This window comes from Oxyura jamaicensis, chromosome 7 (assembly GCF_011077185.1).
Source record: "Oxyura jamaicensis isolate SHBP4307 breed ruddy duck chromosome 7, BPBGC_Ojam_1.0, whole genome shotgun sequence".
NCBI lineage: Eukaryota > Metazoa > Chordata > Aves > Anseriformes > Anatidae > Oxyura > Oxyura jamaicensis.
The window spans coordinates 9,072,718-9,088,929 of NC_048899.1; the positions used below are offsets into that span (position 1 = coordinate 9,072,718).

General features: G+C 37.5%; 1 protein-coding gene across 9 annotated transcripts in view; it reads left to right on the forward strand.

Moving 5' to 3' along the window:
- The window catches only part of MYO3B (myosin IIIB), a 192,474-nt gene that overhangs the window by 66,635 nt on the left and 109,627 nt on the right, over window positions 1-16,212 (forward strand). For 8 of the 9 annotated variants that reach the window (XM_035332279.1, XM_035332278.1, XM_035332273.1 and 5 more), the window contains one exon: window positions 12,003-12,158. In XM_035332279.1, coding sequence (XP_035188170.1) covers window positions 12,003-12,158 — 156 coding nt within the window. Of the gene's footprint in view, window positions 1-34; window positions 459-12,002; window positions 12,159-16,212 lie in introns of those variants that run through there. The other variant, XM_035332282.1, reaches the window with a different exon arrangement.

Sequence of the window (16,212 nt, forward strand, 5' to 3'; positions counted from 1 at the left end):
TTGCAGGTTTTTGACTTCAGTTTTCTTTTCATAGATTCTAAACTGTTCTTCGGTTTTTGAGAGCTATAGAGCACAGTTTGATCTTCTCATGTAATTTGTTTCACAGCTTCTCTTAACTCTGTAGTTGATTTGCTTCTTGACTTTTTGTTAAACCTGGGGCATGTTTATAATATACCTGATTGCCTCGATGGTTTTGGAGTGGACTTCAGTTTCAAAGACAAAATGGATTAGTGAAAATGACTGCTGGTCAGTTAAAAAAATAAAATAAAAAATTTAAAAGACCAGATGGACAATAGTTGTCTTTTTCCACCTTACAAATATTCAGTAGGTTGTATACCCAATATGTAAATGAACATGAGTTGTACCAACAGTGTAACATGTTGCCTGGATGCTACATTGAACATATGCTCTTGTTTTGCCTTCTTCTTTTTACAATGAAACTAAGAAATTGTATTTTACTAGCTGTTAGCATTATATTCAGAAATCTTAGAGCAACTTCTACAAGGAATTTTTGGGGTTTGTTTGTCACCGAATTTCATTGTGACCGAATACAGCTTAAACTGTGTAACATGGGGAATAATATTATCAAACTCCGGGAAGTTCACACTGTTCAGATAACCAAATACTTTGAACACTGCTTGCCAATATTGACTTCTTAAGATAGGTTTGGAAGCCTGTACGTTTCCACATTTGATCTGTCCTATCTCAATGTATGTCTAGTTTCTTGTGGAGGATTACATTATCCATACCTGATAAGTTTTTCAGTCAGTTGTGCAGTAGTGTCTTCCCATTTTAGAAGAAGTTAAAATAGAAAGATTAATGTGAATAAAAATAAAAAATATTCTTATTTACTATGCTGGTCTTTAAATCAGGCAGCAAGTTGGGGCAAATTTTAATAGCCTACAGTGGAAGGCCGTTGTTATCGTTACTGCAGTGTGACTCAGGGTCTCTTAAAGAGCAGGTAGTAGAAGTACATCCTTTTAAAGCAGGTTGACCTGAGTTCTGTTTCTCCATAATGCCTGTCCTTTTCTACTCAGCAGTGAACATTGTAATCTGTGGTAGGATCAGTGGTTAACTACAAAAGTCACTGCGTGGTGGATGAATTCCCTTCTATTACAGAGAAACATTCTTTTTACAGTATATATGGACAGTACCCTGTATTTTGGGGAACTCTAGTGCAAGGAGGCTATGTTCCACTTGTGCTTTAGAGAGTCAGTGCACCAGGTAAGTATGAAGATTACATTCCTTTCTTGGAAACATTGTGCTTTTGCACTGGAATCCAGCTTTTTTCTTTCTTAGGGTCTTCCTTTTTAGAAGTCTCTGCTGAGCTTTAGAACAGTACAAAAAATGAAGTTTATCATTTGTTCAGTCCTTTAGTTCAGCATGCATTGTTCTTATCAGAAATCAGACTTTAGCACTTTATAGCTATATCTGTTTTAATCTTGTCCTTTGGGTTTTTGATATCTTCATATTGTATATTTTTAATCAGATTGGTTTTTAATTACTTTTGCTTAATTACTTCCTCTCACCAGCAACATCTGCAGGTTTGCAGATCCTGCTTTTAATTTTGACAGTAATGCACACAAAGAAGTAAGGAAGCATACTTGCAGGCAATCTGTTAACGTGAAGAAATGCAACAATTGTAATAAATTTACTGTTTTTATAGAGACCTGTAAGAGAACACTGAAAGGGAATTCTCCGTGACATTGCTTCATTCTTGTGCATGTCTTATTAAGGTTGTTATGAAGCAGAGGTTACAAAATATCTTTATGGGGGCTTGGATTTACACTAGTGGATTTTCTAGGAGAAAAACAAAACAAAACAAAAACACACACACATCGAATCATACAACTGCAAACCTTTTATCCGTTACTGATAATTGGCTCATTTATGTGCATTAGTTATGTATTTGATGATGCCTGCCTTTGTGACAGCTTAGTTATGATAAATTAAAAGCAGCAATTGTATAAATTCCATGCTGCCTTTTATCCATATGTTAAGACCTTGCTTGATGTTTCTGTCTCCCTTGTGATGAGTGGTTAGCTTTAGAATAATTTTATTATCTATCTCCTTCCTGATGGCTAACATCATTTGCATAACAAGCTTATCTGGTTCAAGCTGTGGGCCAGACCTGTGTACTGGAAAAATACAAGCATTCATCTGTAGCTAAGCACACTTCTGACTTCAGTTCTGTTGACACAATAATTTCATCTATGTCAAGATTGCCAAACCTGGTCATTGTAGCCTTTTCCCCCCATTGTAATGCCTTGAAATGCCAGAATGCTTTTCACTGTTTTGAGAGGCATTTTTGTTATAAATGTTCTCTCATGTTAGAATGATTTGCAACGTGCCTGAGCTGGAAGTTTCAATATATTTTTGTGGGTAACTCTTTAAATTGTTAAAATAATACTTTTTTTCAAAAGCAAAGTCTGTTTTTTTGGCTTGAACTCTACTGTTCCAAGACAGACAATATTGCAGCAGCATGTTTGTGTCAGATACATATTTACCAAGTCTTAATGGAGAACAGGCCAAGGAGGTTCATAGCTTGGTGAATTTATTTTTCTATTTCCGGTATTTTTGACCTTGACTTGAGATAAAGACTGTAATATGTTGGCCTCAAGGGTTTTCACAATGATACAGCTAATCAAGCTAGATATTTTGTTTTAAAAAATCAAGAAGACACAACTTCAGCCAAGCCAATCTTTGGCAGCAGTCTAATTTTGTATTTGGTATCTACTGAGATACGTGCAGCACATAATTACTTTTAAGTAGGTCAGTAAAGTTTTTAGGTATGCCTCTTTATCTGTGCTACTGTAGTTGTCCATGAAGAGTTTGGCTGCTCCGCTCATAATGTGAGAAAGAATTAATTATCTGTTTATTTTTTAACTACATATCAATAGGGATTATCATTCCTATAAGGCCATGTAAACAACCACATCAGTTGTTGGAGGATTGGCTCCTGAAAATGGTAGACTTTAACCTGTGTTCATTTCTATGTTCAAATAAATACCAGTTTTGACGAGTTCACTGTTTGCCTATGAATGTGATGTTAATTTTTTGATTGCTACAGCACAGATGTTATTGCTCTCTCAAGATAAAAATTTGTCTAACACATTTTAGACATACAGTACTTCAGAATTCATAAAATAATGGTAGACTGTATGTTAAAATTATTTTTTTAAAAAAAAACAAGCAAACAATGCACACTAATATTAGCTTGTATGCCACAAATAATTTTCTTGGCAGTTTAAGTTTTTACTGATCTCTAGGGATAGATCTCTTGTAGCAGAAGGATACAATAACCGTTATTTACATTACATCACCAAATGGTAATCTTAATTAAAATGAGCAATGGTATCTCTAGGGACAGACGTTCTGCTTTTAAATTTATTTAACCAATGAGTAGCTATTATTGTTCTTTAATTAGTATTTCATGAACTGGAGGAATGTAAAGAATTAAGAAATTCACGTAGTGAAGTCAAAATATGAACTTCAAGAATTTATGGTCACATTTGTCATCAGAACGTAACATTTATTTCAGCAATGACATTGCAAATGCAATACCAATTTAATCTTCAGTCTCAATAACCTTATTTTTTGCAGTCATTTTTAAACAGCCTCACAAGCTGAATTTCATATTGTTGAGACTACATCAGAGTAATTCAGTTAATAGATCATACAGATTATACAATAGATCATACAGATTATACAGGTTGTATAACTTCTCTGAATGCATATCAGCTTTTTTTTTTTTTTTTTCACAGTCCAAACAGTTGTTTACCAACATTCTGTTCATATTACTTAAAGACCATTTCACTGTTTCTGCCACTGAGTACATGATACGCAGTTGACATAACTCACTGATTTCATAGTGTCTAGAAAGACCAAGGGGTTTGTAAATGACATAAAGATGCAGACTGTGATGTGTAAGGTTGCCAACAAATCTGTAACTTTTTCCATTTTATTCATAGCTATAGAGTTTGAGAATCCATCAAGAGACGAATCTGAAATGCTAAATTGTAATACCTGACAAAAGACCTCCAACACTTTGAATATTGCGCGAGACATTTTTATACAGATGAATGGGCATATAAGATGGATATAATTATCTCTAGCTTTCTAATGAGCAGTTTTAGTAAAAAGCTGCAATTTTGCATAGAGGTGAGAAACTCCCTTGGAAGTTTGAAGCCCTGACCTATAACGTATCATGCTAAATTATTAAAATGTCATGGTATCAGGATGTTTCACTCAGTAAAGTAGCCTGTTGAGTTCCTTAACATTAGAGATAAGTAGTCATTCTTCTCTTTGGTTTGTGGGTTCGTTGGTTTGCTATTCCCAATTGTAAACACCAACAGTTTACTTCCTAAGGATATTGTAGTAAGAAAGATGTGTATCTATGCTGGAGTAGCAAGTCTAGTTGGGGGAGCATTAGAGACTTTAGGAATAGTATGCTGCATGTAAGGTTGTAGTATAAAAGACAACATGTGAAATAGTTGCCTGATGAGGCAGTTTACTTACTCTGTTCTTCGAGCTCATGTTGTCATTAAGTGCCAGAATCCCACTTGTGTTTTATAAACTAGCGGCATCTCAGGGAATCTGCATTTAGTCTAATCCATCAGCCTTTTGTCTTGTATTTCTGTAAGGACCGTGCTCACATCCACTACCATCTTGTCACAATCTCTAAGCTTCTGTCCACTCTTTGGTTGAAGCTGGATTTCCAGCCACTCTTGTGTTGCCATTGGTCCATGATCCTGGAAAAAAACGTTGTTCTTTCTTTTTGCCTCTGACTGATACTTCCTACCATACTCCTTTCTGAAGTTGCTTAACACCATTAGCCCATATTTAAACCTGAACTGTTCCAGGTTTACTTCTTGACAGATTCCAGTGAGGAAGAGAAGTGGAGTATGTCTGTGCTGAATTTGTAGTAGTTTGTTTTAGGGGAGGACTTAAGACCCCTTCCAGTTAAATTATTCTAATTGTCAAAGAAAGGGTTTAACATATGTTCTAGGTGATCCAGGTTTGTTTACAATGTATTTGGGATTATATGAAAGGCAGAAGTATGGAAATATAAGCAGTAAAAATTTGACTCAGGGGAAAAAAAAGCACAATTTCTGACTGAGAAGAGTACGTTTGCATTGGACTGATGAAGCATCAGTAGCGTAATAATGCCTCCTTCCTGTCAGCCAGACTTGCAGCACGAAGATGTGAGTTTAATTCCAGGTTTTACAACTGGAGAAAAAGTTGTATTGCTCAAAGTCACCCAATAATCAACATCAGGCCTGGGAATGGAGCAGTCCATCATAGTGCTAGGTAGATTAAGGCAGGCTCCAGGGAGCACAGATGTGTTCTCTTGTGGGCTGTGGCATACAGGACAGGTCAGGCACACGGTGATGGGAAGAAAGTTGCTGTTGCATGTGGACTTTCAAGTAGTACAACTAACCTCATCTCATCTGCCCAGGTGTTTGTTAGCTTGTGCGGAGAAGTCAGAGTGTGGCTGTATTTGGAGTTTCACAGCAGAGGGCATTAAGCAGTCTGTTTAATGGTGTGTGAGAGACTTTTCCCAACTGCTGTCATTGGCGTAGTGGATCTACAATTGCCCTTTTAGTGTGTCTCTTTTTTTTTTACTAGGAAAGAGTGCGCTAAACATTAAAGGAAGGAAAAGATCTCTCTGTTCTTTTCTTCCTTCCAGCTATGACGTAAGATGTAGAAGAAATATGCTGTCAGCATCGGAGTATGCTTGCCATATCTCCTACCTTTCCTGTGCTTCAGCTGCCTCAAATCAGCTTCACTCTGTCACTACAGAGGGTTATAAGACCTAAGGGAAAATGCTTGATACAACTGCAAAGCATGTTGTTTATAATAAAAAGCTTCAGTTATAAAAGGTTCTAAAAGCTTTTTGTGCTCTCAGGTCTGCAAGGGCAGGCCAAAGAAATAGAGCAGACCCATTCCTGGTAAAAGGATAGGAAAAAAAAAGTGATTTCACTATACAATATGCATTTGCACATACAAAATGCATGTGATGGTTTTTGAGATGCTTGCTAGAATTAGTGGTGGAATTTCTGGTGTCTCTGGTAAAATTCTAAGGGTTTCAACAAGAGCAAAGTCTGACCAAGAGCTAAGGGGTGCCACTCCACGCTTTCCCTTGTTTGTTCTCTAAGCCACCTGTATGAGCCAGAGCAAACTATTGTGTCTACACAACCCAAAGGAGGGTGGGAAACCTGTTGTAATATTTGAACCTGTAGAAAAGGGAAAGCTATTTGCTGTACTTCATTTTACAATTTCAGAGTGAGAGAACCTTTCTTAGGTTTCAAGTGTATCTTCTAAATTACACTATGTGGTGCCTGATGTTAAAAGTGAAACATAAAAAAGATTTATTTAGAAAACAAGTGCTGGTGACATTTCAGTAGGAGAGTATTTCTCTCATTGTTAGGTAAGGTTAGTTATTTATGGCATTTGCTACCAAAAGGCAGATCAATAAAGATATAAATGTGTTCTGAGCATCAGAATTTATATTATGCATGTGATAATTGACTACTTTGTCATAAATTCAGTCTTTCATTCTGGTATCTGATTGCAGCAGAAGGAACAGTAAAATACTTGTTATTTATCATGGCATGCTGGTTCAAGACAGGAGACCTATTTAACCTATCTTCAGTGGCAGCATTCCCTTTTTCCAGAGGGGCAGCTATATATAGTTCTGAAGATAAGGTTATTTGTATCCTGTATGTCCCATTGAATTAGGACTGAAAGCAGAAATGCTGTTGGCAGAGCTGTCGCAGCTTTTTACTTCATTTTTGCAAATGAGTGACCTGCAGCAGTGGGGGAGGGCCAGGCCTAGGGTTGGGAAGCAGGGAGGCTTTGGGGAAGCAGGCAGGTCCCTGCAGCATTACAAATGTCATTCATGACATGACTTTTCTCCTCCACCTCTCTCCTGCATGTGTCTGATCAGTGTCTGCCACAGCTACATGTGGCACAGAGGTAGGAGGAACCATCAGAGTGCTGGATAGGAACGTTAACAGGAATCTCAGAGATTATTTTTTCTTTCTTGATCTTTTATTGTTCCCTTAGAAGTGTTGACTTCCGTTCAGGGTATTACTGGCTTGATCAGAGAAGTTCTTATGAGTGCAATAAAGATTAAAAAGAAAAAAAAAAAGATGCTGAGGTTTTGGTTTATTTTTCCTAGAAAGGGTTAAGCATGCCAAAAGAGACTAGTTTGGGGTATAATGCACCACCATATCAATGAATGGATGCTGCAATTTCCCTAACTGCTCATCCTTATGAAACTAAATAATTTAGGGCATTAGAGTTTGTGACAAATACAAAATCTGATAAATAGTACTGGGGAATGGTGTTTGTCGGGTACACAGGTAAGAACATGCTTCGTGAGAGCAACGTGCCATTGGTTAACATCCCCGTAACTGGGGGCAGAGGTCCTAAGGTGCTAGGCATCATTGTTCAGATATAAAATGATGTTTATGTCTATTGTTTTTCTCTAGAGGAAGACTATATACCACAGGTAGCAAAACCAAGCATATTAATAAAGCCCAAGGAATAATAACATGACCTATGCAAATGATCATCTAACAGAGTGGGGAGTTTCTCTTGCCCAGAGGCTGTTTATTCCTCAAGTCTAATATAGAAGCTGATACGCAGTCATATTTTTTTCCAAATAATGCCCTGTTCACTGTCTGTGCACACAGATGATAAACAGTGACTAGATGCCCGGTTGGATCTTTGGTTTATGAGACAAAACAAGTTCCAATCTCCTGCTAGCAACTGAGAAATCATCCAAAAATGCAACATTTTTTAAAAAAATTAAAAATAAAGAAAAAATGTACTAGAGAGGAATTATAATGTAAGTAATCTGTAAGAGTTGTAGCTTCTTGCTTTATTTTTAAATAAAGTATTTATGGTGAAAGAGATCATTAGTTAATGAAGTATTTCTGGAGAGAAAAAAAAAAAAAAAAAAAGAAAATGCTGATGCCCTGAGTAGTTTTGCCTGCAATATTGAAGGACATTAGTAACTGTTTTCTGTTCACACAGGAGATTTGAGACCACCAGTGCAGTTCTTAAGAAATCTATTTCTTTCCATTTATTCATTAGGAAATATTAGCTCATGAATGCTGATAAAATAGCTCCCCTTTTCAGTCACCTGATTTGCCACTTGCAAAATGGCAGTTTACATTGGTGAGACACAGCAATTCCAACAATGTTATCATCCACGTGCAAGCAGCCAGTGAATTTTTACAGGCTGCCTCAGACAGGCCTGTGTGTACAGGAGGCTGCTCTTATCCTTTGCTAATAAATGCTTCATCTTTGTCTGTAATTGTGGCAGAATGGAAGTGGTGCTCAGGAGCCTGGCTGGGAGATTGCAGCAAATGGCTGCAACCTATGTTTAATGTAGTGACACTAATGAATTCTGAGAATTAATTTTCAGCTAAGAAAGCATGATGAAAGATAGTAGAATTTCAAATTAGGTAATGGATTGACTTTCATCAAGGCCAACATGTACAGTGTTTGTTTCTTTTCCAATCTCTGTATACTTACTCTTAGCGTTATTTTAGATCCAAAAAACTGCAGACCAACTGTGATCATATTTGCATTGTACCTTATGAGAAACTCATCTTGTAGTAAATGTTTTAGTCAATTTGCTGTGTGGGAAGCAGTCTCACCACTTTTTTTTTTTTTTAATGTATAATTTCCATGGGCCAAACAAATTGGATTAAATTGCAGGTGCACCACATTTGTTAGTTTGGTGTGTAATTGCATGGTTGATGTTTGACAGTGCCTAAACTAACTGTCCAAATCGGTCTTAAATGAATACCTAGATGAGCAGCTGAAGATACTTTGGTTTTCTCCTTTCCTTAGAAGCAAATCCTTCAGTGACATGATTTCTTAATATTTTCTTGCACATGCACAATGTTCACTTTGATTTCTGTTGGACACACTGAATAGGAATAATTTCTGGTGAGTGACCTTCTAAAAGCTGCTTTGTTACTGTGCTCTTCCTCTTAAATGTTAATGTCATGAGATTTCAAAGGTCTATATTCTTGATTTCTTTTTTCTGTGCTTGCTGTGGACTACGTTTCCTGATTGTACTGATTGAACCCCCTACTCACCTCCCTGCAGGCCCTACCATTGTAAATGCATCGATGTTTTCTATAGTGTAACACTGCTTCCAGTGTAGCTACCTTACTTCTGCAGCGATACTGGCAGCCTGACACCTTTTTCAGTAGCACATAAGTGGTGGCCCAAGACTTGTTAGCTGTTAGTTACTAGTTCTCTGCTTTGTTGTGATACCTTGCTGTCCATCTGAGAGTATACTCAGTACCTTGTCTGAGCTTGGAATGGAGACTTGGATCACAGAATTGCAATTGTGTCTTGTGTGTTACTCGCTTAGCTGTCTTACAAATTCATGAGGCTTCACTTTTGTTTCAAGTGAAATCCTAAATGACCAGAGATGGCAAAAATATCCTACTGCATATGAAATGAAATGCTGCAGTGTAGATGAAACTATATATAAACTTAAAGAGTTGCAAAGCAGAAGAGCAGCTTGCATACAAAGTGACTTGTCAGCAGGGGAACAGCAAGAGCATGCAGCAGAAACAAAGGTAATCCTCAGGTAGTTTTCAAGACCCTCTCTCTGACAGAACTTACCTATGCTCATTCAGACACATGCAAGACCCAGACAGCTAGTGTTTCAGGCACAGAATGGAGCAGCTAAGAACTTCTTTCTCTAAAATGTTTCCCTTCTCATCTTGTCAGACTTCCTTAATAAATGCAGTATCCTGGACATCTGGCTATTTCATATAGGAACCATATGTTAGGGAAGAACTTGCAACTTCTGGATCTTGTCCGTAGGGTATCTTTGGAGGTGCATTGCTCCTGAGCTCACAGCAAAATTTGTTGCAATAAATGCATACAACAGGGTAGAAGATTTTTATATTCTCAAGGTATTCTATGTGGAAATGTGTAATTTCGTGAAGAGATTCCATTTAAACTCAACTTTCAACTGTCTAAAAAGTAACATCTGCTGTATCAGATGTATTCAAATGAAACAGGGGTATTTATATATTAATAATGTAGTATAAACGGAAAGAATGTGTAGTTATTGTTAGAATGGTAAAAATCATGAGTACATGAGCTTTTCAGAATGACATACCCACTGCAGCCTCTTGTCATCAATCCATGATTTTTGTATGGTTTTGTATTTTTTTTTTTCCATTGCCTGTCTTGATTAATGGTATCTTTCTTCTCAAATGCTTTTTTCCTTTTTCTCAGGAAACACATAAATTTAACCAGGATTGGCATGGACTGTATTGTCTGTGTGGGTGTATTGACTTTTAAAGACCATGGATGACAGCAAGAAAAGTATGTGTGAGGGCTGGGGGGACTTGAACCTGTTAAAGCCTAATGATGGATCTCTCTTCATGGGAGGACAGGAGTGGTATTTATAGCCTTGCACTCAGAGGGATGGAGATAAAGCACGGTCTGTTAGTTTAGTCTTCAACTGGGAGGCTTCAGTTCTAACCAATTGCAAAACTCACCAAAACAGTTGAACTGACAGCAGATTTTACAGACTGTCTTTTCTGGACTAGATTTAGCAAGAAGAGTGTGATTCTGTGAAGAGGCTGAGAAAATGGTTTTCAGGAACCTAAAGTATTAAAGTTATGTCCAAAGACGTTGCAGGATCATTTTTAGACCAGACTTTAGGCTTCAGTAAAGTATTTGAGGTGAGGCAAAATTTTATTTGTTTACTAAAGTGCTTGATAATATTTGAAATCAGTTAATGTGTATGATATTTTAGATATTATTTACTTTTTTTTAAAGTTTTGTATTGATACTGCTAGAATATCTGTTATTCTAAAAGGCATTAAAGTTTCAATGAATTTGTGGGTAAAAAGATAATCTTCATTTGTGATATTTGGCCCTGATAAGGAAGTACTTTAGATGTGTCAGTTAATAGCAGCAAATATGAAATGTAATTGTGAAGTATATAACATCAATACGTCTCATCAAATAACCTAGTCTTGGGCTATGATTCGCTGAAATATTAGTTGCTGGGAGGGAGATGTATGTTGAATTGCAGCTTTTCTCCCATGCTTGATTATTATCACTGTTTTTATTTCAGCAAAAGAAACAGAATACTTTAATGTAAAGAGGAATTAGAGGGTACTTTAAAGCAATCTGATCCTGTTAGATCATTCTTCTGTTTGAACAGTATTATTTCAGCTTTATTGTACAGAAGAGAATTCTACTTTAATCATGGCGTCCTCAATTTTAGATCTTGATTATATAAATTAACATGAGACTTCATGCTAATCTAATAGGATACATCTCTTTACTTATTCCTTGATCACCTGTTTCTATCACAGAGAGAACTTTGGTACCCTGGCTAGCATTTAAATCTGACTCATTCATTTCTTTTCCAGTCTGAGATACGAGGGTTTACAGAATTTTCTATGATTCTTATGCTAACACTTACCATCGCGGTATAGAAGCTCTATCTGAAACGTTCATTTTAATCACAGAACAAAGCTTTATATCAAATTGTTCTGACTATCACAAGTTTCAGTTGTGGCTTTTATTGGGCAATGTCCTGCAGTTCTTGGTCATAACTGTCATTGGAGAATAGGTAGAAAATTGAAGTGAAGGAAATATTGTCTATTTATCTTAGGTTATGTTTAGTGGATACTAACTGTACAGTGCTAACAAGATACACTGACATTTTTTTCATAGTAAGCTAGTTACAGTTTTAAAAGGATTGAAATAAGGTAAAATTCATAACCTTTATACTAGTATAGTTGTAGGGTGAATTCACTTTGTTAAGTATTTTATGTCAGATTTATTGCAATATATAGGATAAGTCTGTTTGCATACTCAGGAACTCAAATTTGTGAAAAATGAAGCTACTATTTTATAACAACCACACAGTAAGCCAGCTCAAATCACGCTGTAATGAACTAACATCATTGCATGAGACCGCTATTTCTCTGTCACAGGTGTCTTATCAAGGATTTTGAAAAGCGTCCTTCAGTCACCCACCTTTTGGAGCACCCTTTTATTAAACAAGTACATGGTAAAGATATGTCTCTGCAAAAACAGCTGGCTGAACTCATCCAAGAACAGCAGCGGCTAGGCTCCATAGCCAAAACGAGGTACTGTACAACACACATGCAGCAGCCATCCTTCCTCCCACTAATCCTGGAAGCAAAATTTGAAACTTTGAATGTGCAGATACTTACTGTGTCAAATGATCATATGAATGTATTGACTAGTGATATTATTAGTAGTAAGTGCTCTATGCCATGTGAATGCAAGAAACATACTTTCCCATGGATAGATTTTAAAGCTACTTTGGTCTGTCATGATACAAACTCTCCTTAGCCTTCTTTGTCCCACTGAACTCTCATTTTATATGTATTTGCTTTTGGCTTAATCTCAGAGATGCTAGAATTTCCAGAATGCTCTGGCCTGGAGAAATACCTGTTGCCATGTTGAAAAATGTATTTTTGTAGCAGATCTTTAGAAATACAACCGTGAACAATGAAGTGACTGCTAGAAAAGGCTAAGAATGGAACACTTTTTAAAGTGTGCTTTTTGATTAGATGCTGTTAGTAAGTAGGTTATTCAGTACTTAAATTGTTTTGTCTTTGGTTTAGTAATAACTGCTATTTTTTATTCAGCTTAGTAATTAATTTAAATATGTGCTTAAAAAGCAATGAATGCTCATCAGCAACAGTGAGTTTTTTGTTTTGTTTTGTTTTGTTTTACTTTTGAGGCTTACTAAATGTCTTAGTTTAGTTGCTGTCCAGAGGGTGGCAGAATTTCACTGTTTCAAAAAAGAATTAAATGCAAATGAGCACACCTTCCTGAGCTCAGCAATCATTCTGTAATATGAAATTTGTCTAGCATGAGATAAGCTCTGGCCCGTTATTATAAACAAACACCTACTAATGTTGATGAAGAAAATTAAATGTCATGATTCATAAGTCATAAACATGTATATGCTTATATGCCATTAGATTCTGTAGCTTAAATGCTAAAAGCACAAACAAAAATGTACAAGTTAAAATAAAGGAATAGCTATAAGTACAGTTTCAAGGTGAAGCTGACTTCTAGCTTGTTCTCCCTGCACCCCCCACTGGAAATGCATACCAGGAACTGCTTACTGTGAGTGAGGGAGCTGTGCCAGTGTTACACTTCATGTTTCTGCTGTATCTTTCCTCCTGAGTGGATGTCCCCCATGTAACCCCTCACAGATAGACTACTACAGCTGTGGGTTGGATGGCACAAAAGATATTGGAGTTTTCCCAGCTTTTGACCAAATAGAAGATACAAAGAATGGAATGATCCTTGTGCTAAGAGGAGCTCTGAAATGGATTCCTCATGGTTTTCCAACAAATCCCTTTGGTATCTGTCTCCATAATGTGAGAAGGAATCAAGACCAAGCCAGCATTTATTTTCCCAAGTCTGTCCATAAACTAATAATGTAGCTTGCAGACCGCTTGCTCTTTTACATCACTGAGCTCACCTCTCCCAGTTCTGCTATAGTTTCACTTCTACTCCTAAAGCCCTGCTCTCAGCATACTCATTGTCATTTTGCTTTTAGCCATGCCTCTGAACTAGAGGACATCTGCCACTGCCAGTGAATGCTAAGAGGGGAGGCAAGGTTAGGCTACTGGAGAAATAGTCATCTTTTACCTTCACTTTGAAGTCAATATACTGTACAACTGCTGTTAAAGAATCATAGAATCACTTGTTTTAGGTTGTAAGGGACCTCTGGAGGTCATCTGGTCCAACTCCCTTGCTCAAGCAGGGACACCCAGAGCAGGCTGCTCAGCACCATGGCTGGATGGCTTTTGAATATCTCAAGGAGGGAGACTCCACAGCCTCTCTGGACAGCCTGTATCAGTGCTTGGCCATCCTCACAGTAAAGAAGTGTTTCCTGAAGTTCAGATGGGTCCTCCTGTTTTTCATTTTGTGCCTGTTGTCTCTTGCCCTGTCCTGGGCACCACTGAAGAGCCTGGCTCCAACTTCTCTGCACCCTCCTCTCAGGTATTTGCATACATTAATAAGGTCCCTCTTGAGACTTCTCTGAACAGTCCCAGTCCTCTCAGCCTTTCCTAGTAGGAGAAGAGACAGAATGTGTTTCTGATTTTTTTGATCACTGTAGCCTTTTACTCCAGTACTACTGCTAGCTTCTTACTTGTTCTTTGAAGCACTGACCCACTTTGATCAAGGCTGAGAGCATGCTCAGTGAGAACAAAAATTTAGTGAGCTTTACCACTGAAATATACAACATGTTGTTCAGAATGATGAAGCACTGATTTTTCCAAATATTTGTAACTTGATCAAATTGGGACAAAATATAGTTGCACTGCAAAAGCATAGCCATGCAAAACACCAAGTCTGTGTGCCAAAAGTGAGGTTTTAGCTGCTTTGTGGAAAGAATCTCAAAACATTTCCAAATGTTTGCTGGTATTCTAAGGATCACCTTAGTAAATAATAAATAAATTGAAAATATTACAGTTTTGAAGACTACGAGCATGTGGCAGTTTTATATTCTGAAAGTTGGAAAGTTCTAAATTTTAAATAGGTACTTAGTACCAGTCAGTTAATGTTGGACTATAAACATAAGTTTATTGCAAGAGAACCAACCAGCATCTAATGATAATTTATACGCAGAGGTATAGACACAGTCTGATAGTAGTAAAGAGCTTGGCTCTGTAGTAGGGAGATTTAACCCCTAGGCAAAATGGTAGCAGTGAAAAGCCTTAAAAAACTGTCTAATGGCATTATAAAATAAGGATAAATATATAGTATAACTATATATAATGTATACATAATATAAACTCACAGAAAAAAAAAAATTACTTGCATTATTTATCTGCCAGTGTAGTTGAGCTGGTTAGGATCAGGAAGGGGAAGTAGTTCCTGGCGTATGCAAAAGGGACTGACCCGTTTAGCTAGACTGGTGTGATGCATCTTTTCTAGCGGCACTCCTACCTGTGAGAAAAAGTTTGAGTAGACAGCTTATACAATCACTTCTCCCTTGCCAGGTGATGCGCATGTTCAGGCTAAGTGGCAGTTACTTTTGTGGCATTTCCACACTGAATGCAAAGGTGTGTTTGCAGGTAACAGTGTGTAACTGGGTATAAGCTAAGCACACAATTTTCTAGCTTTGACAGATTTACTCTTGATTTACATTAATGAAAGTATAATCAGATGCATTTCGATTTATTCACAACATAGCTTTCTGTTACTTTGAGAATGTTAGAGTGCTTTTAGAGACAAATAACCTATACAAGACAACTTAAATGTCCTTTTTCTTCCTTTTTTTTAAAAAAAACAAACTATATTTAAATAATATACGGATAAAGGGCTAAGCAGGTACCTGAACGCAAGATCTAGATAATGCAGTGAAAGGGAGTATGAAGGTATTTCTAAGCCACTTTTCCATCTTCCAAGTTCCCAGACAACCTTGAGGCAGCTCCAAGTCAGATTTACTCACCTATGCACAGAATGTAATGGCAGTCAGAGCACTGTCATGGCACTTCAGTCACACCCATTTGTTCTAGGAGCTCTGCGTGACATTCTGCTTACCAGGAACTTTGGGGATATAACAGCTGCATTAAGGCTCTGTGTTGGTCTCATTTGAATCTCTCCCAGCACAGGCTTGCTCACTTTGGCCTAGAATATCCTCTATGGGTCTAATTTATGTCCAGGAGGCAATTCCACCTGCTCTGAGGGAACCTTTAGCAACACTGTGGATTTATTTCCCATTGCTTTAAGGTAGTGTGGCCAAAGATCTGTCCTGAAATACATTAGTGACTAACTCAAAGCCTGGCTTCACAAATGGGCTCAGCTCATTGTCAAGTGGCAGTTTCCTCACCCCATATTCTTGCTGTGTTAGCTGTGGGGCTTGTCTGACCTGCCAGGGAGCTGACCAAGTTCAGAGAACTAGCAGAGACAGCCAGCCCGGCAAAGCCAAATTAAAACGGCTGCTTTTCTCCTGGGTTATTGACTGTATCTGACTCACTGAGGAGCTGAAGACTAGGTGGAGCTGGTGCAAGAGAGGAGGGGAAGCCACAGAAGTCAGAAAAAGGAACCAGATAATTTTCTTTGGCAAAGAGTTTTTAAATCGCAGCTCAACTTTCTCATCAAAGTATGTCCCAAGGGTATAATGGAGAGATGTGGAGAGCTGATACA